The 25582-nt window shown below is 42.9% G+C and overlaps 1 protein-coding gene across 3 annotated transcripts in view; it reads right to left on the reverse strand.

The window, feature by feature from the left end:
• Nucleotides 1-25582, reverse strand: part of TTC7A (tetratricopeptide repeat domain 7A) — a 180999-nt gene that overhangs the window by 90848 nt on the left and 64569 nt on the right. For all 3 annotated transcript variants that reach the window (XM_020796886.3, XM_020796884.3, XM_020796888.3), the window contains 3 exons: nt 22343-22460; nt 17084-17141; nt 3519-3591 (listed from right to left, as the gene is read on the reverse strand). In XM_020796886.3, the coding sequence (XP_020652545.2) occupies nt 3519-3591; nt 17084-17141; nt 22343-22460 (249 nt within the window). The remainder of the gene's footprint in view (nt 1-3518; nt 3592-17083; nt 17142-22342; nt 22461-25582) is intronic.

Genomic DNA, 25582 nt, shown 5'->3' on the forward strand with positions numbered 1-25582 from the left:
ACAATAATGCTGGGAAAGGTTGAGGGCAGCAGGAAAAGAGGAAGAACAAATATGAGATGGATTGACTCTATAAAGGAAGCCACAGCCTTGAGATTAAAAGAGCTACACAAGGCTGTTAAGGATAGAACATTTTGGAGATTGCTCATTCATAGGGTAGCCATAAGCCAGAAGTAATTTTACAGCACATAACAACAATAACAGTAATTATAATGCACATAAAAGTTATAATGTAATGCTGGAGTAGGAATCACATATCATCCCTGGCTCCCACCCCCCACCCCCCACCCCTTTGGGTGGTCAATGCCTCATAGAAACCCACTTTCGTTGTTATTTTTTTTAATGGGAGAATACTGTATTATGTTCAGGAAATATGCCTTAGCTCCATCCCTCCCAAAATGTTTTAGAAAAATCCAGGTTTTATCAGCCTAAGTTTAATTTTTTTTTTTAACTACCTGAAGTTCGGTCAAGGTTCCCCTTGACAATTTTGTCCAGTAATGTCCGACTCTAGGTGGCGGTGCTCATCTCCATTTCCAACCCATAGAGCTAGCGTTTGTCCGCAGACAATCCTTTGTGGTCACGTGGCCAGCGTGTCTAGACACGGAATGCCGTTTACCTTCCCACCGAGGTGGTCCCTATTTATCTACTCACATTTTTGCATTTTGCATGCTTTTGAACCACAAGGTTGGCGAGAGCTGGGACAAGTGATAGGAGCTCACTCCGTCGCATGGATTCGATCTTATGACTGCAAGTCTTCTGACCTTACAGCACAGAGGCTTCAGCGGTTTAACCCGCAGCACCACTGCTACCTGAAGTTACCAGTGCCATATTTCTAGTGCCATATGAAGAAGGGACGTGGTGGCACAGAGGGACGTGGTGGCGCTGCGGGCTAAACCGCAGAAGCCTGTGCTGCAGGGTCAGAAGACCAAGCAGTCATAAGATCGAATCCATGGGACGGAGTGAGCGCCCGTCGCTTGTCCCAGCTCCCGCCAACCTAGTGGTTCGAAAGCATGCAAATGCAAGTAGATAAATAGGGACCACCTCGGTGGGAAGGTAACAGCGTTCCGTGTCTAAGTCGCACTGGCCATGTGACCACGGAAGATTGTCGTCGGACAAACGCTGGCTCTATGGCTTGGAAACGGGGATGAGCACCACCCCCTAGAGTCGAACACGACTGGACAAAAATTGTCAAGGGGAACCTTTACCTTTACCTTATGAAGAATTACTGTGTCCCTCCCCAATAGTTGTGCTGCCAGAAAAATAGCCCCAGGACACTTAGAACTTGCCTAATGCAACAACTGTATAGCATTAACAGAACCTCTTCAACTTCCTTGGGGCAGGAGTAAAAACAGAGGCTGAGCAAAACTGATTAACAATTCTGTGTGTACCTAGTGTTTTTTCATGTAAGAAAGGGTGAAATCAAAATGTGAGAGCAGATGGTAACTTGCCATGCTGGGTGGCAAGAACCCATTAACAACAAGGATGTATAACAATGTTTAGAGGCAGCGCTGAGGAGTTCCAGACCCTGAGACTGAAGAGAATGAACTGACCAAGCAGTTCTACCATTACAGTCTGGAGTCAGAACAGTTAGCAGTCATTTTAGGACTCTGGAGCCCATGTCAGTAGCCACCAAATTGGCTGCTGAAAGCCTTAATCGTGGCACTCACCACTTAATATAATCTGCCAGAAACATTAGTGGTATCATTTAGCTTTCAGTTAATCAGAAAGAGAATACATTAGATAGTTTAAATTATTAAAGATATTAAAAATGCATTACAAAAATGTTTATCATGAGCTATGCTGGCAATAGCAGAACAGGATATTTTAGAGGCCTAAAAATAAATATGTCTCGGGTATCAGCAAGGCACTCCAAGCATGCTTTAAAGATTTATACCCTGTTAAATGGAGGAAAACAGGGCAGCTACAGAAGAGTCAGTCTGACACCATCCAGCACTAGAATATCATTTGCAAAGTCTCATGTTAATATGTATTCTGGGCCTCTGTACCTCTCTGCCCGAGATCAATGTTTTCTCTCATTTATCTTTACCTAAGATATATGGTAGTTCTCAAACAGGAAGATATGGTCTCCTTGATGTATACCTGAGGCTGAGTTTGAGCAGCCCTGAGATGCTCTTAGTTAGAGTATAGAATAGATGGTTTATCAAAATATACCGTAGTAAATGTGACTACTGAAAAAAGTAATTTTACTACGGTGTGCCTTCAGCATGGCTGGATAGTGTTGGATACCTGACTGTGGAGCCAAAGGCTGTGAGTTCAATTCCTCACTGTGCCTCCCAGAAAACGAAGCAGCCTGTAGAGCCTTCAGTCTGAGGGTCAACTTGCAAACAGCTGGGCAACTTCAAATTTGATCAAATTGAGAATTTTACTTTACAAATACAGCCCTTCTTTAAGAAAGTATGAACGGCTTTAAAATAAATCTCAAACTCAAGAGTTTTCTGAAATGAATTTTTAAATAATTTTGAAAAAGAAAAAGTGTGCACATGATTCAGTTTGAAATCCAAAGTCTTAACATGATATTCAGCTTGATGTCTGAGCCTTTTCCAGGGCTTTTAAGTCTTCTACGCAAGGGACGTGGTGGTGCTGTGGGCTAAACCGCAGAAGCCTGTGCTGCAGGGTCAGAAGACCAAGCAGTCGTAAGATCGAATCCACGCGACGGAGTGAGCGCCCGTCGCTTGTCCCAGCTCCCGCCAACCTAGCGGTTCGAAAGCATGCAAATGCAAGTAGATAAATAGGTACCATCTCGGTGGGAAGGTAAACAGCGTTCCGTGTCTAAATCACATTGGCCATGTGACCACGGAAAGATTGTCTTCGGACAAAACACTGGCTCTATGGCTTGAAGAGCGGGATGAGCGCCGCCCCCTAGAGTCGGACACGACTGGACAAAAATTGTCAAGGGGAACCTTTACCTTTTTTTAAGTCTTCTACAAATATGTTTAGAGACAGAGTAAATAAAGTTGCAATTCTAACACCTTGAGAGCTGTCAAAAAAGGTAAGCAGGAATGTGTAATAATAGGCCCTTTAAAGCTGTGAAGCCTATTCTGGCCTTAAAAGTGCCATGAGGGGCACAAGGTTCAAAATAAATGGTCCCCATGGAAAAATCTCACTGATGGCCACTATAGATGGCACTATACCCATGGCAGAGCAATATGTAGGTCATGGTTGGCATGTAGCCTCCAAAGATCCAAATGAGGCACCCAATGCCTCTGCCTCCCCAATACCCCTACAGACTCTCAAAGTCTTTTGGGGTCAAAAAGTCTCTTTCTGCCAATTCTGTCACGTTTTGACAACCTCATATCATCCAAGCATCTTCTCCACATTTCAAATTCTTGGAAAAATTTGCCATTAGAAAGTGCAAGATAACTTTTTCCATTAAAAAAAAAACATATTTATAAGGGGGAAAAGGGGGGGATGTAGCTCTCCAAGAGCCACAGCTAAATGTCTGCAACTGACATTTTTTTTATCTCCCCTACCATTTTATAGTCACTGGTTGTTGCACCTACCTGCCTGACAAGAGCCAGCTGCAGTGAGACATAAAGGATAATTTGGTGATCTTCCGGTGCCAACTGATGTGCTCTGTAAAACACAGATCGCTGTACATTACATTTTGCTATGAAGCTGAACAAACAAGAACATACACTTAAACCAAAGGTGGGTATTACTGTGTGGCCTACAAGCTGCCTCTGTCCTGGGGAAGGTTTCTGTACCCTGTACTCTGACCCCTTTCTCCATTGCTCCCAGTTTTGGAAGGGACAGACAACCATGCCACTCGAAGCCTCAGGGTCTATGATTCTTCATTTTAGAGTTATTTCTCTCCGCCGCCCCCCCCCCCCGCCCACCATAACTTTCATAAGGTCTCAAACAGACATTTTTCTAAAACAGAAGCAGCCATCCAGTCTTAAGAAAAGCATGGATTTTGGCTGCAGGGTACCAGGAGGTGAACCACAGGGCAGATGAAGGCCCCAGGCTCTCAGAGGCTATTCCTCCAAGCCCTAGACCAGGGGTCTCAAACATGTAGCCCGGGGGCCATTTGCGGCCCGCTGGATTATAGTTTACGGCCCCCGCCTTGCCTCCCCCCCTGAAGTCCCCACGTGTCCTCTGCTGTCAAGAGTAACAAAAAAGCCTCAGCTCACTCGCCGGCTCTCTCCCAAGACAGCGCCTCTTGCACCCTCCATCCGGAACTGTAGCTTGTCTGCTAGCTGGCAGGCTGCAGTTCCTGATGGAGGGTGCAAGAGGCGCTATCTTGGGGGAGAGCTGGCAAGCGAAGTGTGCTGCCAGCCCTTTTCCCTGAACGCCTGAGCCGCCACCAAGCGATGCCTGAGAGTGGAGCTCACTCCCAGCCTGTCCTCAAAGAGTGCCGCCAACAGCACCGCCAACAGCAGCAGCCGCAACCACCTCTTCCAGGGAAGTGGCTCTCTGGCTCTCTTTCTCTCTCGGCACCCCCAGCACCAGATCGGCCAGCGGCTACCTCAGCACCAAGCGGTGCTTCCTCTTCCTCCATTGAGCCTCAGCCAGGCTAAGGAAAGTCCTGGGTGGCTTCCTCGGGCTCTTGCTCCACTTGGCGGAAAATCTGATGCGGCCCAGTCTCACCCAGCCTCTGCCTCCAGCAGCCCCCAGGTAAATTGAGTTTGAGACCCCTGCCCTAGACAGTAGTGAAGGCAAACTGCTGTGGATAAGAAAAGAGGGCTGAAATCTAGCAGTGGCAAGAAATTATTGCCATATCCTCTCTTCTGTTAATGCATTTTGTGCTAGAACACCATTTTCTTTTTAGGTCTGGACACCTAGTGGGGTGTAGCAAGAAATGCCGGACTTGGAGCCGAAAGATGTGGAGTCAGGGAAGTGGCACTCTGGCTCTCTTTCTCTCTCGGCACCCCCAGCACCAGATCGGCCAGCGGCTACCTCAGCACCAAGCGGTGCTTCCTCTTCCTCTATTGAGCCTGGAAGCTTCATGTACAACTGTGGTCAATTCATTCTCCCTCAGCCCAAACCAATTTTGCAGCACTGTTGTAAACAGTGAAGCCTCTAGGCTTATTAGAGACACCTAAAGATCTATTTAGGTGTCAAGAAGAGGTGGCAAGAATACACAGAGGAATTATATCAGAAAGATTTGGATATCCTGGACAACCCAGACAATGCAGTTGTTGACCTTGAGCCAGATATCCTGGAGAGTGAAGTCAAGTGGGCCTTAGAAAACTTGGCTAACAACAAGGCCAGTGGAGGTGATGACATTCCAGTTGAACTATTTAAAATCTTAAAAGATGATGCTGTTAAGGTGCTACATTCAATATGCCAACAAGTTTGGAAAACTCAACAGTGGCCAGAGGATTGGAAAAGATCAGTCTACATCCCAATCCCAAAGAAAGGCAGTGCCAAAGAATGCTCCAACTACCGTACAATTGCACTCATTTCACACGCTAGCAAGGTTATGCTCAAAATCCTACAAGGTAGGCTTCAGCAGTATGTGGACCGAGAACTCCCAGAAGTACAAGCTGGATTGCGAAGGGGCAGAAGAACTAGAGACCAAATTGCTAACATGCGCTGGATCATGGAGAAAGCCAGAGAGTTCCAGAAAAATATCTACGTATGCTTCATTGACTATGTAAAAGCCTTTGACTGTGTGGACCACAGCAAACTATGGCAAGTCCTTAAAGAAATGGGAGTGCCTGACCACCTTGTCTATCTCCTCAGAAACCTATATGTGGGACAGGAAGCAACAGTTAGAACTGGATAGGGAACAACTGATTGGTTCAAAATTGGGAAAGGAGTACGACAAGGCTGTATATGGTCCCCCGGCTTATTTAACTTATATGCAGAATACATCATGCGGAAGGCTGCACTGGAGGAATCCCAAACTGGAATTAAGATTGCCGGAAGAAATATCAACAACCTCAGATATGCAGATGATACCACTCTGATGGCAGAAAGTGAGGAGGAATTAAGGAACCTTGTAATGAGGGTGAAAGAGGAGAGTGCAAAAAATGGCCTGAAACTCAACATCAAAAAAAATTATGGCCACTGGTCCCATCACCTCCCGGGAAATAGAAGGGGAAAATATGAAGGCAGTGACAGATTTTATTTTCTTGGGCTCCATGATCACTGCAGATGGAGACAGCAGCCATGAAATTAAAAGATGCCTGCTTCTTGGGAGGAAAGCGATGTCAAACCTTGACAGCATCTTAAAAAGCAGATACATCACCTTGCCAACAAAACTCTGAATCGTCAAAGCTATGGTTTTTCCTGTCGTGATGTATGGAAGTGAGAGCTGGACCATAAAGAAAGCTGACCGCCGAAGAATTGATGCCTTTGAATTGTGGTGCTGGAGGAGACTCTTGAGAGTCCCCTGGACTGCAAGGAGAACAAACCTATCAATTCTAATGAAAATCAACCCTGAGTGTTCACTGGAAGGACAGATCCTGAAGCTGAGGCTCCAGTACTTTGGCCATCTCATGAGAAGAGAAGACTCCTTGGAAAAGACCTTGATGTTAGGAAAGTGTGACAGCAAGAGAAGGGGACAACAGAGGATGAGATGGCTGGACAGTGTCTGCGAAGCAACCAACATGAATTTGACACAACTACGGGAGGCAGTGGAAGATAGGAGGGCCTGGCATGCTCTGGTCCATGGGGTCATGAAGAGTCGGACACAACTAAACGACTAAACGGAAAGATCTATTTAGTCTATCAAAATCTAGTTTTACACAGTAGCCAACATGATGCTTTTGGAAAGCTCACTGACTCAGTATAATGAGAGACCCACGACACAGCTATTATCCCTTCTGTAATTGCCCTTCAGTGATAAACTGCTGCTGAATATGGAGGTCGTATTTAATTATCATGCCTCAACAGAGTACACTGTCTAGGGATTCTGGGTGCCGCAGTCCAGAAGGTACCCTTTTCAAGCTCTATGCCTAAGAGCTATTGAAGGATCTGTCCACTAAGATGTAAGAAAACCCAATACATGCAAAATCTTATGCTGACTTGAAGGAAGGGTGGGATACCTATGTATAACTGAATGACCCACTAATTTTTTTTTTAAAGAAAGGGCTTGACTACAGATTGGTGTGTTGGTCTGGAATTGAGGACCTAATGTAAGAAGATACAAACTTTTTTACTGAGTCAGCTTGCTGGTCCATACAGTCAAGAAATGTCTGCTGAAGTAATGTCTGGCGGTCAATTCTAGAGGGCCACAGTATGTTTGAAGAAGTGCTTTGGACACCATCACTGAATGGCGGAAATAGGGTGGTGTGGCCACTAACAAAATGGCTGCCACAGTGAACCTGAGTAATAACAAAATCGCCAATTCACCCAAAGCCAAAAAAATGTGCCCAAAAATCTGAATAAATGGCAAATGTGTGGTCTGAGAGCCCTAAAAATGCAAACCCACTCCTTTATAATCACAGAAGTCTCTCTTGAATGCAGAACTGTACACTTCTCTTTCATTCACATCCCTGCAGAACACCCATTCACTCTAATTCTTGATTTCCTCTCTCTTTTTCAGAATCAGCCCATCCTCTTCCCGTCCTCAAGCAAACACATTTCTATTCACACCACTGCAAAGAAACTGTGATGTACAGTATATCAGAAAATAAAGCTGAGGGTGGGCAGGTTTGAACCGGACAAGACAAAATACGGTTAAATTTGCCAAATCTCCATGTTTAACATAAACAGACACTAAACCTAAACCATTTATAACATGCCATTTTAATGCTGAGTGGCAGTTGAGTTATGGCCAGCTGCTTGGAAATTTGAATGAGGAAAAGGCTACTTCTATGCAGTAGCTTCATTGGGAGAGGCTGTTCTCAATGACTTTGCTGTAAGCCTGATGAGTCAAGACAAACAGCTCTTTTGTATTGGCACTAATGAGGCTGGCTTCTTACTCGAAAGACTCTGGAAAAAAAACACCCTAGTTCAGTCATATGAGGAAAAGCTGAATTTCGAATCACCTAGAAGGGCATGGAAGGTCTGGATCCCTGCTGTGCAAAAGAGAGACAGTGGAATAAGCACAACTTTTCTCTGTCACATTGCAATATTGTGTGTGTGTGTTCTGTGCTGTCAAGTCAGAACCAACTTACAGCAACCCTAACAGGGCTTTCAAGGTACAGTGGGGTCTTGACTTAAGAACGGCTCGAGTTAAGAACATTTTGACTTAAGAACCACTCTCATAGGAAAATATTGATTTGACTTAAGTACTTAGATTTGAGTTAAGAACTGAAAAAAACCACGTGGGAGGCAGGGAAAGTGCAAAAAGTGAACTTTCAGTTCACTGTTGGCCAGTGAAAAGGGTGCCTCTCTGCTTCCTCACTCCTCCCAGCGTTTAGAGAGTGGATTGGGAGACAGTCTTCAGACTGCCTGGTACTGTACTGCCTGGACTGTATTTTCCCTGCCTTCCCTGAACCTTTCTTGACCTAAGAAAAAAAGAAACAAAATATCCCCCTCTAGTGGTCGAAGGCGGAATAGCAGCTTCCCATTAGTTTCTATGGACGGAAAAGAGCAGATACGGATCAAATGGTTTTCAATGCGTTCCTATGGGAAATGCAGATTTGACTTGAGAACTTTTTGACTTGAGAACCGCCTTCCAATACGGATTAAGTTCTCAAGTCAAGACCCCACTGTAAGTGAGACATTTAAGGAGCTGCTTTGCCAGTTCCACTCCCCCAGTTAGTTTCCATGGCTGAGCAGGGATTCAAACCCTGCTTGCTAGAACCCTAGTACACCCTAGTACAGTATGTAACTCTATCCACTGCATTACACTAGGAATCCTACTGCAGTATTTACTTGCAATAATCTCCAACTGTCAACTTCTCTTTCTACATAACTACTTAAAAATACAGAAAAACATATTTTGCTATATTTTGACCCAAGGCCAATAGTCTCCCATTTTTGGGTGCACACCTTCACCTTGTGTAGCTCCCCCAAATAAAAACAAAACAAAAAAAAACACTATTTTAAGGTTCTCTAGAATGATTATCTTAAGGAAAGGCTTTTGTTACATACAGCACTGATGTTACCTGTCTGTCATGGGTTGGAGGGAAAGTTCCATCCTATGGGGAGTGGAAGGCGGGACATCAGGAGGAGGGGCTGTACTGTATATATATGTGGAGTTTGTGTGGAGAGTTTGGAGAGCTGAAGGAGAAGCTGGGAAGAAGAAGCTGGTGTGGGAGTCTGTGTGTCAGACAGGGTACTACTGTGTGTCAGTCAGTACCAACCTGATAGGTTCAGGTGTCTGTATGGGTAGCCAGAACTGATAGGTTCAGGGTCTGTGCTTTATTTAAAGGTGTTCTGTGTGAACCAAACTGGTGTATGTATGATTGAGACTAAGCCACGTTACTGTATCTTATTCACTTGATCATTTTATTTTCCCTGTGTGTTTTAAATAAACCTTATTCCTTTGTTTGTTAAAAATCCATCCCTGGTCTGTGTGACTTCTTACAGGGAATGGTTGGTGGCAGCTTAGTGAAACTGTGGCATATCCCAGTAGGTCTGGGGTTGTCACATTGATTCGTGTCCAGCGTGTGGGATACGACTGGTCCAGTTGTCCAGTGGTCCAGCAAAGCCTTGGCAAGTGGGCCCAGAGCAAGGGGGGGTCTAGTCAGGGACAATCTGAGAGCGCGTAGGTAATCTTCTAGGCTTACCTCACGGGGAGGTACGCTAGTGGAAGAACGTGTGACCTCAGATTGGTGGGACTAGATTAGGGAGCTCTGAGGCAACCTGTTTTGGCGGGAAAAGGCTGAGGCAAAGCTGAGTGAAGTAGCAGTGATCTAGCCTGTCTGCTGAGAGGCCTAGCAGAGGGGGGTGGACTCTGGCTGGCAACAGTTGCAAGTTAGTGCTGAAGAACAGCAGCAATCTATAGAAGGCTGGTTCTGAGGCAAAAGAGAAAAAAAAGTGGTCGCTTTATTTTGAGGCTTGACTTTGGAAGGCAGCCTGTTCTGGGGGGGGATTATGCCCTTGACTCAAAGCCAAATGGCAGAAATGGGTGAAGTGAGGGAACCCCAGGTGGACCAAGGTTCTGAGGATGAATTTGGCTCAGTGCAGGATGAGAGCACGGGAGAACAGAACCCAGAACTCAGAAAAATGCTCCTAGCCCAACAGCATGAACTGAGGGTGAGGGAAATGGAGGAAAGATTAGAGAGAGAAAGAATGGAGGAAAGGGAGAAACAAAGACTATTGGAAATGGAAAAGGAAGAGAAACAGGAAAGGGAAAGGGAGAGGCAAAGACAATTTGAATTGGAATTGCAGAGAGAGAAAATGGCGTTTGAGTTAAGAAAATTGGAACTGATGAACCAGAACAATAATAACAATAGAGATTCTGAGGGGGGCCAATTGTCTAAAACTGACCTGAAAAAATTCCCTGTATACCACAAGGGAGATTGCCCTGAGGTGTTCTTTTCCCTCGTGGAAAGAGCGTTTGTGGACTTCTCAGTAAGGGAAACTGAGAAGATGACCATTATGCGATCTTTAATCAGTGGCAGCCTGGCAGAAGTCTATGCAGAGATGCCAGAGGAATTGCTAAAAGATTTCGCTGAGTTTAAAAAACTGGTGTTTGCCAGACATGGGATAAATGCGGAACAGCTGAGGCAGAGATTCAGGTCACTCACCAAGAAACCAGAGCAGACTTTTACCCAAGTGGGGGCCCAACTGGTGAGGCTGCTAGAGAAATGGCTATCTCAGGAGGGGACAGAGACCTTCCAGCAGCTCAAAGACCTGATAGCGCTGGAACAGTTTTATTCAGTCCTGCATGGGGAACTGAAGTTCCAGGTGAGGGAAAGGAAACCGAAATCTGTGGCAGAGGCGGCCGAGATCGCAGATTTTATTTCCCAAATAAGAAAGCCCTTAGGTGAGGGAAAATCTATAGGTAAACCTAAAGAAACCTACAGCAAGTACTCTCAGGGACCAGGGAGAAACCAGCAAGTGGGAGGGGCCCATGGTGAAGGGAAGCCCTCAGACATGAAACCAAGACCTCAGATTTTGGAGGGAAAACCAAAACCAGATGAGAAAGACTCCAAATACAGCAGAAAATGTTATTTCTGTCAAGGAAAGGGCCATCTAATCTCAGAGTGTGAGAAATTAAAGCAGCTAAAAGGAAATGTGCCTCATGATTCGAGTGGAACCAAGCCAAAAGCTGTGTTCTGTGTCCAGACAGAGCAAAGCTCCTTGCCACTGAGGGAGCCTGTTGCCATGGCTACTCAATCTGGAACAGTTACATCTGCTGATCAGGCTGGGGAAAATGGTCCTCTTGTGGAGGTCAAGCGCTGCTTGCTAGTGAGAACAGATTCGCAGTTGTTTGAAACCGCAGGGGTGGACGTAGGAATACTTGACCATCAGTATAGAGGGCTGAGGGATACTTGTTCCCAGGTGACCCTGTGCCATCCAGATATTGTTCCTAGGGAGTATATAATCCCAAATGAGAGCATGAAGGTGGCAGGGATTGAGGGACAGGTGATCTCGCTGCCAGTAGCTGAGGTACCTGTGAACTTTCAAGGCTGGAGGGGAGTTTGGCGGCTAGCGATTTCATCGACTCTGCCAGCAGCCGTGCTCGTGGGAAATGACCTGGCTGAACATGTGAAACGGGTGCTAGTGATTACACGCTCACAAGCCACCACGGGGACAGTTCAGGGGGGTACTGATGAGCTCGAGACGGAAGCAGAGGGGAGTTCCGAAGCTGTGGTGGAAACCTTAACCACAAACAGCCGATTCGGCCAAGAGCAAAAGGCAGACGCCACTCTCCAAAAGTGTTTTGAACAGGTGACAGACGCCCAGCTAACACCTGAAACCCCAGTGAGATTTCGAGAGAAAAAGGGAATTTTATATAGAGAGACCCTGAGGAATATCTCAAAAGGGGGAGATGGGATCCGAAGTCAGCTAGTGGTACCTGAAAAGTATCGCCCCATGATCTTACAAAGGGGGCACTCTGACATGTTTGCTGCGCACTTAGGGGTGAACAAAACACAGCAGAGAATCACACAGAATTTTTACTGGCCTGAAATAGGGAAGCAGATCAAGGAGTTCTGTAAACAATGTGATGTGTGTCAGAGGCAGGGGAATAACCGGGACAGGACCAAAGCAAAGTTGTGCCCTTTGCCTGTGATTGACACTCCGTTCAAATGTATAGGGGTGGATATTGTGGGACCTTTGCCCAAGGCCACAAAGAGGGGGAACAGGTTCATTCTCACCATTGTGGACCATGCCACAAGGTACCCTGAAGCCATTCCCTTGACTAACATTGAAACCAACACAGTGGCAGATGCCTTGGTGGGGTATATGTCCAGGATGGGATTTGCCTCAGAAATAATCACAGATTTGGGCGCATCGTTTACATCGAAGCTCATGAAACGGTTATGGCAAATCTGTGGAATTAAACACAAGGAAACCACTGCCTATCACCCTGAAAGTAATGGGTTAACGGAGAAGTTCAATGGGACTCTGATGCGCATGATTAGGGCTTACTTGGCAGAGAATCCAAACAATTGGGACCAGAAGCTGCAATCCCTTTTGTTTGCTTATCGATCAGTGCCACAAGCCAGTACCGGGTTCAGTCCGTTTGAACTTTTGTTTGGGAGAAGGGTGAAAGGGCCCCTTGATTTGATCAAACAAAATTGGGAGCAGATCACCCAGGATGACCCACAAGATGTTGTGACATGTATAGACTCTTTAAGGAATGACCTAAAGAGAAACCTAGAGCTAGCAGCAGAGACCCTGCAAGCTCAAAAGGTCAGAAAGAAAGCTTGGGATGACCAGGAAGGCAGGGAGAGGCACTTTAACCCAGGGGAGGAAGTGCTTTGGCCTAGGCTCTGCAAAGTGAACAAACTGCAGCTGGGTAGCCCAGAAATAAAATACTTGGGTCACATAGTAGGGGGGGGGAGTGATAAAACCCCTAGAGGCCAAGATAGAAGCAGTTCGTGATTGGCCCAGACCCAACACCAAGAAAAAGGTCAAATCATTTCTTGGGTTGGTGGGCTACTACAGAAAGTTCATCCCGAGGTTTAGCGAGATTGCGGCACCGCTGACCGATCTGACGAGGAAGAAGACTGATGACCACATCCCGTGGACCAGCGACTGTGAGGAGGCGTTCCAGAGGTTGAAGGAGGCCCTCATCAACTATCCAGTGCTGCGTGCTCCAGACTTCGACCGGGAGTTCATCATCTACACCGATGCGTCTAACAGCGGGGTAGGAGCAGTTCTTTGCCAGGAGGATGAGAATGGTGACCAGCATCCAGTGTCCTACCTGAGTAGGAAACTCCAGAAAGGTGAGAGACATTTGGCAACCGTGGAAAAGGAGTGCCTGGCCATAGTCTACGCGATCCAGAAGGCCAAGCCTTACATCCGGGGAAGACATTTTATTCTGTGCACTGACCATTCACCACTGCAATGGTTAAAGACAATGAAAACCCACAATAGTAAACTTATGAGGTGGGCTTTAAACCTGCAAGACTATGACTTTGAAGTGAAGGTGGTCAAAGGGTCAGTGAACTGTGTTGCTGACGCCTTGTCAAGAAGACCCGAAGAATGAAGACGGCGGAAGGAACATGGACTATGTATATATTTTGGTGACCAAAAAGTTAAATGTACCTGTTGTTTATTAAACATGCTTGGTTTGTATGAATAAAGGTAACTTGATGTATTGTAAATGGTAAATGTTTAAATGCCTAATAGATATGTTTCACTTAAAGTGTAAGTATAAGTAAGTATGGTATTGTATGTTATTGTATAACTGTTTTTGTATGTTTTGGATCCAGGTTGTTTTTTGGAGAAAAGCACGTTAGCTTTCCCCCTACAAAACAACGTATAAAGAGGGGAGATGTTACATACAGCACTGATGTTACCTGTCTGTCATGGGTTGGAGGGAAAGTTCCATCCTATGGGGAGTGGAAGGCGGGACATCAGGAGGAGGGGCTGTACTGTATATATATGTGGAGTTTGTGTGGAGAGTTTGGAGAGCTGAAGGAGAAGCTGGGAAGAAGAAGCTGGTGTGGGAGTCTGTGTGTCAGACAGGGTACTACTGTGTGTCAGTCAGTACCAACCTGATAGGTTCAGGTGTCTGTATGGGTAGCCAGAACTGATAGGTTCAGGGTCTGTGCTTTATTTAAAGGTGTTCTGTGTGAACCAAACTGGTGTATGTATGATTGAGACTAAGCCACGTTACTGTATCTTATTCACTTGATCATTTTATTTTCCCTGTGTGTTTTAAATAAACCTTATTCCTTTGTTTGTTAAAAATCCATCCCTGGTCTGTGTGACTTCTTACAGGGAATGGTTGGTGGCAGCTTAGTGAAACTGTGGCATATCCCAGTAGGTCTGGGGTTGTCACAGCTTTCAGTATTAAAACATACAGTAAGCTACATATGAACCAGAAATCACTTGTGTTAACAACAGAAATTCTCTGAGATGTTCTACTATTTTATCTGTCTTCTGTTTAGTTTTCTGCAATATTCCAGATATTCCTAAGCCATAACTTGATGCAACTGGTCAAATTCAATTTTATAATCAATTTGTACAAACAAGTTCTTATATTTGTTGTCAGTAAAGAATGTCTCTCTAATATGTCAAGGATACAGGCTACAACAGATGTATAGGGAATCTCTAGTTTGTTTTCCTTCTGAAGAACCTATTATTTATTTTATTTTATTTTATTTTATTTTATTTTATTTTATTTTATTTTATTTTATTTATACTCCGCCCATCTGGTCTTCCGACCACTCTAGGCAGCTTCCAAATACATAGGTAAAATGTACAAAGATACACAAAGATATTACATGAGCTAATAAATTAATAAATTATTCAAGATGGCAAAAAGAGAAGGAAAAGGAAAAAAAGAAAAGAAAAGAAAAGCAATCAAGTGTTAACTGGAGGGAAGGCCTGCACAAACATCCATGTTTTTAGTTGGTTTTTTAAGACCTAGAACAGTGGTTCCCAATATTTGGATAACCAAGGTGCTCTTGGACTAAATTCCCAGGAGCCTTTACCATCAGTTGTACTGGCCAGGGTTTCTGGGAGTTGTAGTCCAAGAACACGTGGCTCACCCAAGATTTGCAACCACCGAACTAGAGATTAAGCTCACCCCCATGCAGGTAGCTAACCAAAGTGTTCTCTCGATGATTGCTCATACATGTGGGTGATGCACTTGTATGTGCAAATGCAGAGACTACAAAGAACCATGGCTATGTATTTGACTTGTTAGAAAAGAGACAAGCCAGCGGCTGCCAGATTCACACATTAATTCTGAAACTACTTCAGGACGGTGTTTAGCCATTTGTACTGCAAGCAAAAATAATTAGGTAGCATGTACCAAAATGGCGATTCACCTCTTCCATTCCAGCTCGACATGACATCTGGACATGACCATGAGGTTAGGCTGACCAGGTGAAAAGGAGGACATGGCTTTTGTGCCTCTCTAAAAGTGACCTAAATGTACTTTTAATTTAAGCTACGACTGCTGAAATTTCCTCTCCCACACAACTATGCAGTCTTGCTAGATCTTCAACTAAGGAATCAAAGGAAACTAAGGAACTAGAAAGTCTCAAGAAGGATAAGGCCCCCAAAAATTGTTCTGGTAGGGAGAAGATTATATTTGTATATGCTCAGTATAGCATTGACATTGGGGAAAGGGTCACAGGTCTATGATAGAATATATGTTTCCTATGTAGAAAATCTAGATCCCTGGTATTTCTGTCTATTCTATCCATCTAAAATATATTTAGGATTTTGGGTTGCACTGTCTTTACAATGCAGCTTATCAAATTAGAAAACACATGAAGATACACCAGCATTCCAAACAATGAGAGCAGGTAAACACTTTTGTCCAGTTACAATTTTCGACTGGAATGAATTCTGATCTTCATAATTTCTTCTTTAAACTTCATTGTACTGAGATCATACATTATCTCCCTGGACAGGGAGTTCTAATGATGTGTGGCCACCACTGAAAAAGCCCTATCCTTAGTATCTACCAGTTGATAGCAATGTTGATTTTAGTGCTTGAGCAAGCTCAATAAAAACTGTAGACAGTGATTCCAATAATGTAGTCCCAAATCATTTGGGCCTTTAAAGGCCAAAAGCAGAATTGGGTCTAGAAATGGGGAGACAAGCAATCTAACCAATACAGAGCACATGTGATCTGATTAGGTTAATCAGCACCAAGCTGCTACATTCTTGAAGTTTCTGAGCAGATTTCAAGGGTAGACCAATGTACCACACAACAGTAATCTAACCTGGACATACTTCAGCATGTTTCATTGTGGGGAGGTCAACTTCCCAATTTAAAAGCTCACTGAAAAGGTTCATATAGCAAGTTATGGGAAACCTGCTGCCAATCATGTAGACATCCAACCTGACAGAAGGCACCTTTCTCAGATATATCCTGATCAATGGGCAGGTTCAATGGACAGGATCAATTCTTGTTTCACACCACTTGCAACTCACCCCAGCCAAATACCAATTTCAGCATCAGTAGGTTCTCCCGCATCTGGTGGACATGCATAAGTATCAAGATTCAGGACACAAGGATCTAGCCAAACTCTCATAACACTGACTGTTGGCTCATGGCGGGTATCTGCTATGTCCCATGAGCAATCTATCTGCTTCTAAGCTGGAGTTAAGATATCAAGGAAACAAGTCAGGGCTGGTGGAGAAAGGTCAAAAGGCTAAAAATAAGTATGGTTTAAGAGTAATATAGGGCAGCAATTACATCTAAATAGCACAGTAACTGAGATGTTACATATGAGTCTAGGAATGTGTGTCACTTAAAAACTGAGAAGGAGGGATGTCCAAATGACACCTCCTTGTACTCCAGGTTGTCACAGAGACGGAGCATATACATTTGTTGACTCAAAAGTCAGAATCATCCTCTTTTTTTCCTACCATATATTTATTCCATGTAAAAAAAATCCTCAGAGTTTACTAAGCCAAAACATAGAGTTTGGGGTTAAAGGAGAAAAACAAACATCTGTCAGTAACAGATCACGGAAAAAATACTTTTTTGAGCTACTACCCCCAGAATCCCACAGGAAATGGCAGTCCAATAAAGTCACTTTTTAACAAGATCTGTTTTATAGGATGTTTTCTATGTTTTTCTTACCTTTCTAGAGTCTGTAATGCTTTTCGGTGCAAATCATCTTGTGTGCTTTTCAAAGTCGCTACAACAGAAGAAACAAAAAACAGTTCTTATTATGGCAGAGGCAGCAGATTTGATGACAATGCACTCTTTTCTCTTTTATAAAGTGGGAAAAACAGGCTTTTTGTTCTTCTAAAGAAGCATTTCCTTAAGGATTGTACGTCATGTTTGAAAAGCTTTTCTCCTACTCATTTGATCTTGATGAAAAGGCACTTCTGCCTTGTTTAAAAAAAATCTACAAACTGATTAGTCCTGCAAAATCAGACATCTCTACCCATTTGTTTCTTTTTGATAACATAGGGCTACCAGGATAAATATGAAACCCCGTGTAAAGTTAAAGAATGCCTCCCCCTGGCCTACATGATGGTTTCTAGACTTTAAGATCTTACTTGTTCATAATATTTTAAAATCAGAAAGCTCAGAGCAAGAGATATGTCCTCACCACAACCATTTTACCATCTGACAATCCTGTGAAGTAGGTTACTTTAGGAGAGTCTAACCTAAAAGTCTGTCTATAAGCTATATGGCCTAATTGGGATATGAATCCAGATCTCTTCAACTATTCCCAGAACTTGGAAGTAACTAGTTACATGTAATATTGTTACCCACTATTACTCACTTTTAGCATAAGTAGTAATGTAAATGAGCAGTTTCAAAGTTACACCTAAAAGTAGCAAGTAACACCTGAGTTGCTTAGGTGTAACAAATAACACTCAGTTACTTTCCAAAATTTCTTACTAAGGCACTTTAAGACATATTTTGCTAGGAAATTTCAGGTTTTATCCCGTTTTCTTACGAATCCTAAGTGCCAAAAGAAGTATTATTGGTTTTGTGTTTTAATAAATATTTCCAAGGTGTAATATCAGAATTGTGTTTCGCTGTATTTTATGGTCTGTTAATAATGTACTACAGTAACTCCAAACTACTACAACATGTTGATGGAGTTCATTTCAGATATTGTTTCACGTATTCAGATGGGGCTTCTTTATCATAAGGGCTAGACTGATGTCAGATGAGACACTTATGCCAACAAGATGTTCTTCTCTATTACAGCGCCTCCCACAGAAAGTCTGCTGAACTATATATTGATGGTGTATGGATAATAAACCCAGACCATGTTTCTTTATTCTTCTGTTACTCTAGATTCTATCCTTTCCATTTCTTTTACACTGTGTGCGTGTGATAGTTTTATTATTTTATCTGGGCTTGAAATGGCCTTATGTTTTCTGTATTACTCTATTGTAGCAAGCTGCCTTCAGGGTCCTGTGGGCAACACAATCAGATGCAAACAAAATAACCTGCCTTTGTTTTTATTAATTTCATTTATTATATCCTATTATACAAAAAAGAAAATTAATAAAAAAACAAATCTATTACTTCTAATACTTTTGCTTGAAGTGATCTTATGTAACTTCAGCAATCCAACTTTTTTTTAAAAAAGCTTCATTTGTTCTGTGTTTCCCAAATATTTCAACTGCAAGGAGGCTTCTTAATTCCCATAGCTTGCCACAGATTCAGGCAAGATATCTTTATCTCCTGGAACCATTTACCTAGCTCTGCCTCCGCATATGTCGAGGGTTTTCCAGAGACAGTTTTTCAGAGCTGTTTGCTCAGCCCTGGCAGTCCTGCGGGGTCATCTGTGCAAAGCAGTTGGAAGGCAGCTAGAAAGCAGAAGCGAAGGGCTTGCACCTGCTGTCCCCTTGATGGAAGAGACGTGTCGGGAGCCTGCTGGCTTGGGAAGGAGGGGACAAAACTTTGCCAGAGGCTCAGCTGGCATAAAGGTCCTCGGGGGATAACAGAAACTCTTCTGGGATAGACTTTGGCTTCTGGCCCGAAGCGTAAACGAGCAATGACAGATGTGGGCTAAGTGGCACCTTCTTCTGCCCAGTGTTCTCCTGAGGATACAGCTCAACCAAGTCTTTGATGAAATGACTTCCATCATCATTTAAAGGCTGGCCGGCTGTCCATCCATCCATGCATCCTTGAGAACTGGAGGGAACAGCGCCACAAAAACAGTTGTGCCACTCAGTGGAGAAGTTGGACCTCGAAATGTTGTGGACTACCATTTCCATAATTCTTTATCATTGGGCATACTGGGAAGATAGGAACTGAAGGCCAAAACTCCATCTGGAGCATTAAATCTTTCCCATTCCCAACTTAGAAAAATGACATCACAGGTGTCGTTTTTGTCATTTTTCTTGACAATATGGGAAAGATATAAAGAACACGTTACAGGTGTCGTTAGGTACTCTTTGTGAAAAAGATACTTATATGAGAATTGGCACATACTTCTTTCTAGAATACTGGGATTATCAAGGGTTATTTTCTTCTTTTTATCATTTTTGTTGCTCTGCCTTTAACAGCAGGAGTTTGACTCACAGAAATTACCCGTATTTTTCGCTCCATAAGATGCACCTTTCCATAAGACGCACCAATTTTTTAGGAGAAGAAAACAGGAAAATATAATCTGTTTTTTTCGCTCCATAAGACGCACAGACTTTCCACCCCCCTGTTTTGTGGGGGAAAAGTGCGTCTTATGGTGCGAAAAATACGGTAAGCAGTTAAATCTTACCCCATTTATTTGCCTTTGTGCCAAGAGAAATGTTATTAGTAGATTTCAGGATTTCAGGTTATTAACTTGAGGAGCAAGTCACAGGAACAATTAAAAGACTGGGTTACAGACTCTATCCTGTTGCTCCACGCTATCTCTAGTGAAAATTCCCCACTCCTTCTGCCCAAGGGAGAAGGTTGTTGTTATATCTGGACACTGTGAATTGTGGATTCAATTGTATATTCATCACCCTTTCAAAATAGAGATTTAGTTTATTATGTATGATTTGATTACTTATTATTTATTGTTTATGTTGTAAACTACTCACAGTGGCCTTTGGTTAGATGAGTGGTATATAAATCAAATCAGTAAACAAAATTTATGTTTATGGTGGTAATATTTTTCCCATTTTCTGCATGCACTCCAGATTCACTAAAATCTGCAACAGCCCCTTCCAGAAAACCTAGAAGTAACCTTCAAAATACATTTAGTTTCTAAAAATGGGTTTGGGAGTAAAGCAAGTTGCAGGACAGAACCTGTTTTAGATAATGTTTTCTGGAAGCACAACTCTCTCTCTCTCTCTCTCTCTTCCAATGGGAAAGCTTCAAGGGCTGCTAAATGGCCTTCAGAGGCTACTGTAGTTTGCACAGTTCTCAACCCTGATTTGCAAGAAATTTGTATGTGCTGAAAGCAGCTAACATCTGTCCTTTCTCAGAAATGACTCATCAACAACAATTTAATACACAAAACCTGCTATCATTTTAGAAGGAAAGGCAACGTTTAATGTTCCCTTTTTGTTATCCTTTAAGATAGGGATAAGCAATTTGTGGCCTTCCATACATTTCACAAATGCAACTGTATTTAAACTAAACATTAAATGAGAAAATGTGTTGGAAAGGTTACTAATTACAGATATTTCAGACCAAGAAAATATCTATAGACACACACATTGATTATTTATTTTATTTTATTTATTTATTTATTTATTGGATTTCTATCCTGCCCATCTAGACCAAAGGTCTACCCTGGGTGGTTATCTCAGATCATTAGACCATATTAAATGAATAATAGAAGTTTGTATCTTAATTACATATGTTCCTCATCTAGTCTGTAAACCGGGGGCAGGAACATGCATATATTGCTAGATGCTGCTTCCATGACCTCTAACTATGGTCCCATTGGCTAGGGCTGACACAGCATTACAGTCTAACAACTTCTGGCACCATACACATTCTGCATCCTTGCTATAATAATAATAATAATAATAATAATAATAATAATAATAATAATAATAATAATAATAATAATAATAATAATAATAATAATAATAATAATAATAATAATGACGGCAACAACGATGATGACTATGATGATGATGATGATGATGACGATGATGTATTGGTAAATCAATTCTAACTTAGGGTCACCCTTTTCATGGTTTTCCAGGTAGAGAGGATTCAGAAGTAGTTTACCATTCCCTTCTTTTGGGGGTTCCCTGGGGCTGTGTAGCTTGCCCAAGGTCACACAGGCTGGCTCTACTCACAGTAACCACAGTGGGGAATCGAATTCTCAGCCTTTGGCTCCAGATACCTAAACCACTGAGCTAACATCCTTACTATATACAGTACTCATGAATCATGCAGTTTCTTTGTATTTCATCCCTTTATGGTAAATGACATGAATCTTTTCCACTTTTTGCCTTATTTTAATGTTTTGATGCTAGAGCACTTTTACCAATTTCTAACAACAGGAAGTTTAATAGTAAGTTGCAGCTTGGCTCATTATGTTCTCAGCGAGGCCCTGTGGGTATTTAAGGTAAAGGTTCCCCTTGACATTTAGTCCAGTTGTGTCCAACTCTAGGGCGTGGTGCTCATCCCCGTTTCCAAGCCGTAGAGCCAGCGTTTGTCCAAAGACAGATTCTGTGGTTACGTGGCCAGTGCAACTAGACACGGAACACCGTTACCTTCCCACCAAGGTGGTACCTATTTATCTACTCCTGCTAGGTTGGCAGGAGCGATGGGAACTCATTCCGTTGGGTGGATTCGATCTTACGACTGCTGGTCTTCTGACCTTGCAGCAGAGGGGCTTCTGAGGTTTAACCCACGGCGCCATGTCCCGGTGGGTATCCAAGCACCATAGTAAAAAACTCTACACTCCAAAACAACTATACTCAGTGGAGCCTCCATGTACAAATCTGATAGAAATGTTAGCCAGTAGAGATGAACAATAAGGACATACATGAAATTTGTTTCTAGTTTATAAGCATCCAGAAGCATTTTGTTATATGGTTCTTGTGTGATTTCAGTGGGACACATATTTGTCTATTTTTAGGTGCCTTAAGTGTCTCATTATGGGAAACCTAGGCTTCTATGCACAAAACAAACAAATCTTGTTGCAGCTGCTAATGAGAACAAAATTTCTAGAGAATGTGGACCTCAGCGTAACATGTAGTTCTTATTAGAGATTTTAAAAGTCATTTTTTGTACTACTACTCCCAGAACCTCAAACTGCAAGGATTGCAGAACCTAGGGGATTATAGGAGATGCAATTCAAAAAAAATTTTTTTTCCGAATTCCTTTGCTCATAAAACAACCAGATTTCAATTGATTCAGCTGTTTGAAATCAGAAAGACAACTGTAGCGGACCATTTTGATACAAATCAAATTTATTACCATCAGTTGCTTGCAGGCTGTACGTGAGGCCCAAGGCTAGGTAGCCCTTGGCTAGGAACTCTCCAGCATCTTCTCCAAGGTCAATCACCATCTTCGCAAAATGTTTTGCTTCCTCCAGCTGTAAGGACAAGTTCAAAAATGAGAGAGCCTTTTACTGAAGCCCTGTAGTGCAGTGGTTAAACTGCAGTACTGCAGTCAAGACTCTGCTCATGACTTCAGTTCAATCCTGATGGGCTCAGGTAGCCGGCTCAAGGTTGACTCAGCCTTCCATCCTTCTGAGGTTGGGGGGAGATGTGTAGCCTGCATAATTAAATTGTAAACTGCCTAGAAACTGCTTTAAGTACTGTGGAGTGGTATATAAGCAACACATTTTGCTTTGCTTTTGCCTTGCATACTTTAGCTTTTGCAAGGAAAACTTCTCCTTGAAATGTTCCTTGCAAGATTCCTCCTTGAAGGAAGATCAAAACCTGGTATCAACCTTTTGCGATGAAGAGAATGAAGCAGAATGTCAATGCTGCCTTTCCTGTAACTTGACCTTCCTGGAAAGCCTAACCACCAAGACTTATATGACAAAAAGTTATAATCCATCCTTGGTTCACTGATCATGCACTTGGTAACCCCATACTATGTGCAGACCAACTACTTCTCAGCCATTGTTACTAAACTTTGGAAAAGTTATGGTTTGGACTACAACCCCCAGAATCTCCTCACCAGGATGCAAATGTCCAAAGGGAAAATTTCCCGTCTCTGATTGTCATGAACTTCTGCCATAGCTCCTCCTCTCTCTTGCTACCATCCACTCATTTGCCAGATGAAGAGTTGGCTACCCAACAAATAAAAATGGTAGCAGCAGTTACTGCTTCTCCTCACTTGTCTGTTGTTCTCCCTTAATCACAAGGGTGGCTCAGCAATCAAGCAAGTGACAACATTGATAAGAAAGAACAGTTCCAGGACGCTCTTGACTAGTGACCCTGAACTGGGATTGCAGAAAGTACCAATCCACCTGTGAGCGGAGAACCAAGTTGGAAGGGTCCTTAAGGTTATTTAGACCAAGGAGGTGCAACATCTGGCCTTTGGCTTCCCCAAATATCTCTCAAAGTACAGTATTTTCCTCAAACAATCCTCTTGTGCCATCAGGGAGCATGTCTGCCATGTTTTGAGGCCTCCCTACACTTCCACACATACAAAAAAACATTTACTTAAAAAAAATATTTGGTCACTAGAGATCCATTTTAAAACAGGTAAATGTTGTGGGTGGGGGGAATCACATGAGTGGGTATAGTCCTCCAAGATCCAAGGATAGGAATAGTGCAGCTCCTTAGACCTCTGGAGGTTGCCGTTCCCAATCTAAACCAATTTCCAGGGACTTTTAAGGCAGGATGTAGCTGCAGCATCTATGAAAGATGGCCATCTAGCATCTGTGTAAAGCTGACATTAGATTACAGAGCTGCAAGCCAAACACTGCTGCCCCCAATTCCTGCTGCAAACAGCAGCTATAGAATTTATCACTAGCCAGCCACACAGTAGTGAAGCAGTTGGAACTTCTTCTACGATATTATCTCAGGCCTGTTCATTTCATTAAATACCATGGAGGTAAACAGAGCACTCTGGCCTTGCATTGTGACCTTCCAAAATCTTCACAATTTCACCCATTTTACAGCCACAATTAGATAAAAAAAAACCTGGAGGTTTATCAGGACGCTTGTGGGTTACTACTATACATGGAATTGTAAACCTGTTTTCAACATGGAAAGTCATCACTTGCGTGATCTTCACATGTATGAAGACTCATTGCGAATGAACACAAAAACGGAGCCATTTTAAAAATTATTTTAAATTGGAATATCTGGCAAGTTAAAATTCTGGTCAGAATTAATTTGCAAGCAGGAGAGGCTTCAGCCTTATTCAGGCATTCAGAAAGAGTTATTATGAACATGTGAGACATGGGAGAGAGGTAGCTAGCCCTTCTCTTCTCCATTGTCATTTTCCATGTGAGGAGTGACAGACTGAAGTCTCTCTTATAACAGTGCCACTTGCCCAAGCACAGACCCTGACATGCTGCCTTTCTGAAAATGGTGGGAATCTACATTGAAAAAAATCTCTCCTCTTTAGGCGGTCACAGCTAGAACTCTCTCCCTTTACAGCTTTCAGGTTAATATGTTTCTAGTCACCTACAGAGGACTAAAGACTAAACACAGCATGTTCTTTTAAAACAAGGGTGCAAAACCTATGGCTATTGGCCTAAATGCATGTGGCCTTCAGTCGGATTTCAAAAACGTTCAAGCTTCTGCCAAAAGAAAAAAATCCCTTTGCTATCGTCTATTAGGCGAGAAAGGAGGAGGAAGAGGTGGAAAAAGTGAACTGCTGGATAGCTCCGTGGTTTAAACATCTGACTGAAGATCCAGAGGTTGGAAGTTCAATTCCCCACTGAGCCTCCTTGACAGGGGCTGAACATGATGATCTGTAGGGTCTCTTCCAGCTCTGCAGTTCTAAGATGAATATAAAAGGAAGCATAGGCTGGAGATACCATTTAAAAAGTAACAACATCACTCTCTCTCACACACTCTCTCTTGCTGTCCTCCCTCCCTTCCTTTCTGTTCCCATTTACTGTAAAGTGAAATGGGGGTGCTTCACATAGGAGATTCAAGACACACTTGAAAAATCTTGAAGTATATGCCTCATTGGCTCCAAGGATGGGTTCCAGGTCTTGTCAACAATGATCAAGAGTGTCAGCTTTGGGTTAACAGCCAGGCAGTAAAGCTTACCATGATTAGAAGGTTCCTGCATCTTGGAGGCTTTGATTAAGAGCTCAAGTTCTCTTTAATGGTTTAAAACTTGGAACGGGACCAGATTAGACACAAATATTTAAGGACTTGATGAAAAAGCATTCTTGATGCTCAGGCATGTCAGTAACTCAGCATTTTGGTTATCTCCTTCATCTCACAAAGGTTAAAAATACTTCTGCTTGCCAGAAATGTGCTTGCCAATCAGGATATAAAAATACAGCTGGGGGGGGGAACTCTTCCACAGATCTTGTTTAGCATTATAATGATGAACAAAGAGTTAATCTAGCATTCTGTCCATTGTTTTAAAAAAAAATGCTGTCAAACTCAAAATCATTCATGAATGTAAACCTGGACAGCAACGGTGAACAACCTACAGCCCTCCAGATGTTTTACAACTGCCTGTCCTATTGTACCTAGTCAGAATAGGCAATAGTGAAAGATGATGGGAGTTATA

Source organism: Pogona vitticeps, chromosome 1, assembly GCF_051106095.1.
Source record: "Pogona vitticeps strain Pit_001003342236 chromosome 1, PviZW2.1, whole genome shotgun sequence".
In the NCBI taxonomy this organism is placed as follows: domain Eukaryota; kingdom Metazoa; phylum Chordata; class Lepidosauria; order Squamata; family Agamidae; genus Pogona; species Pogona vitticeps.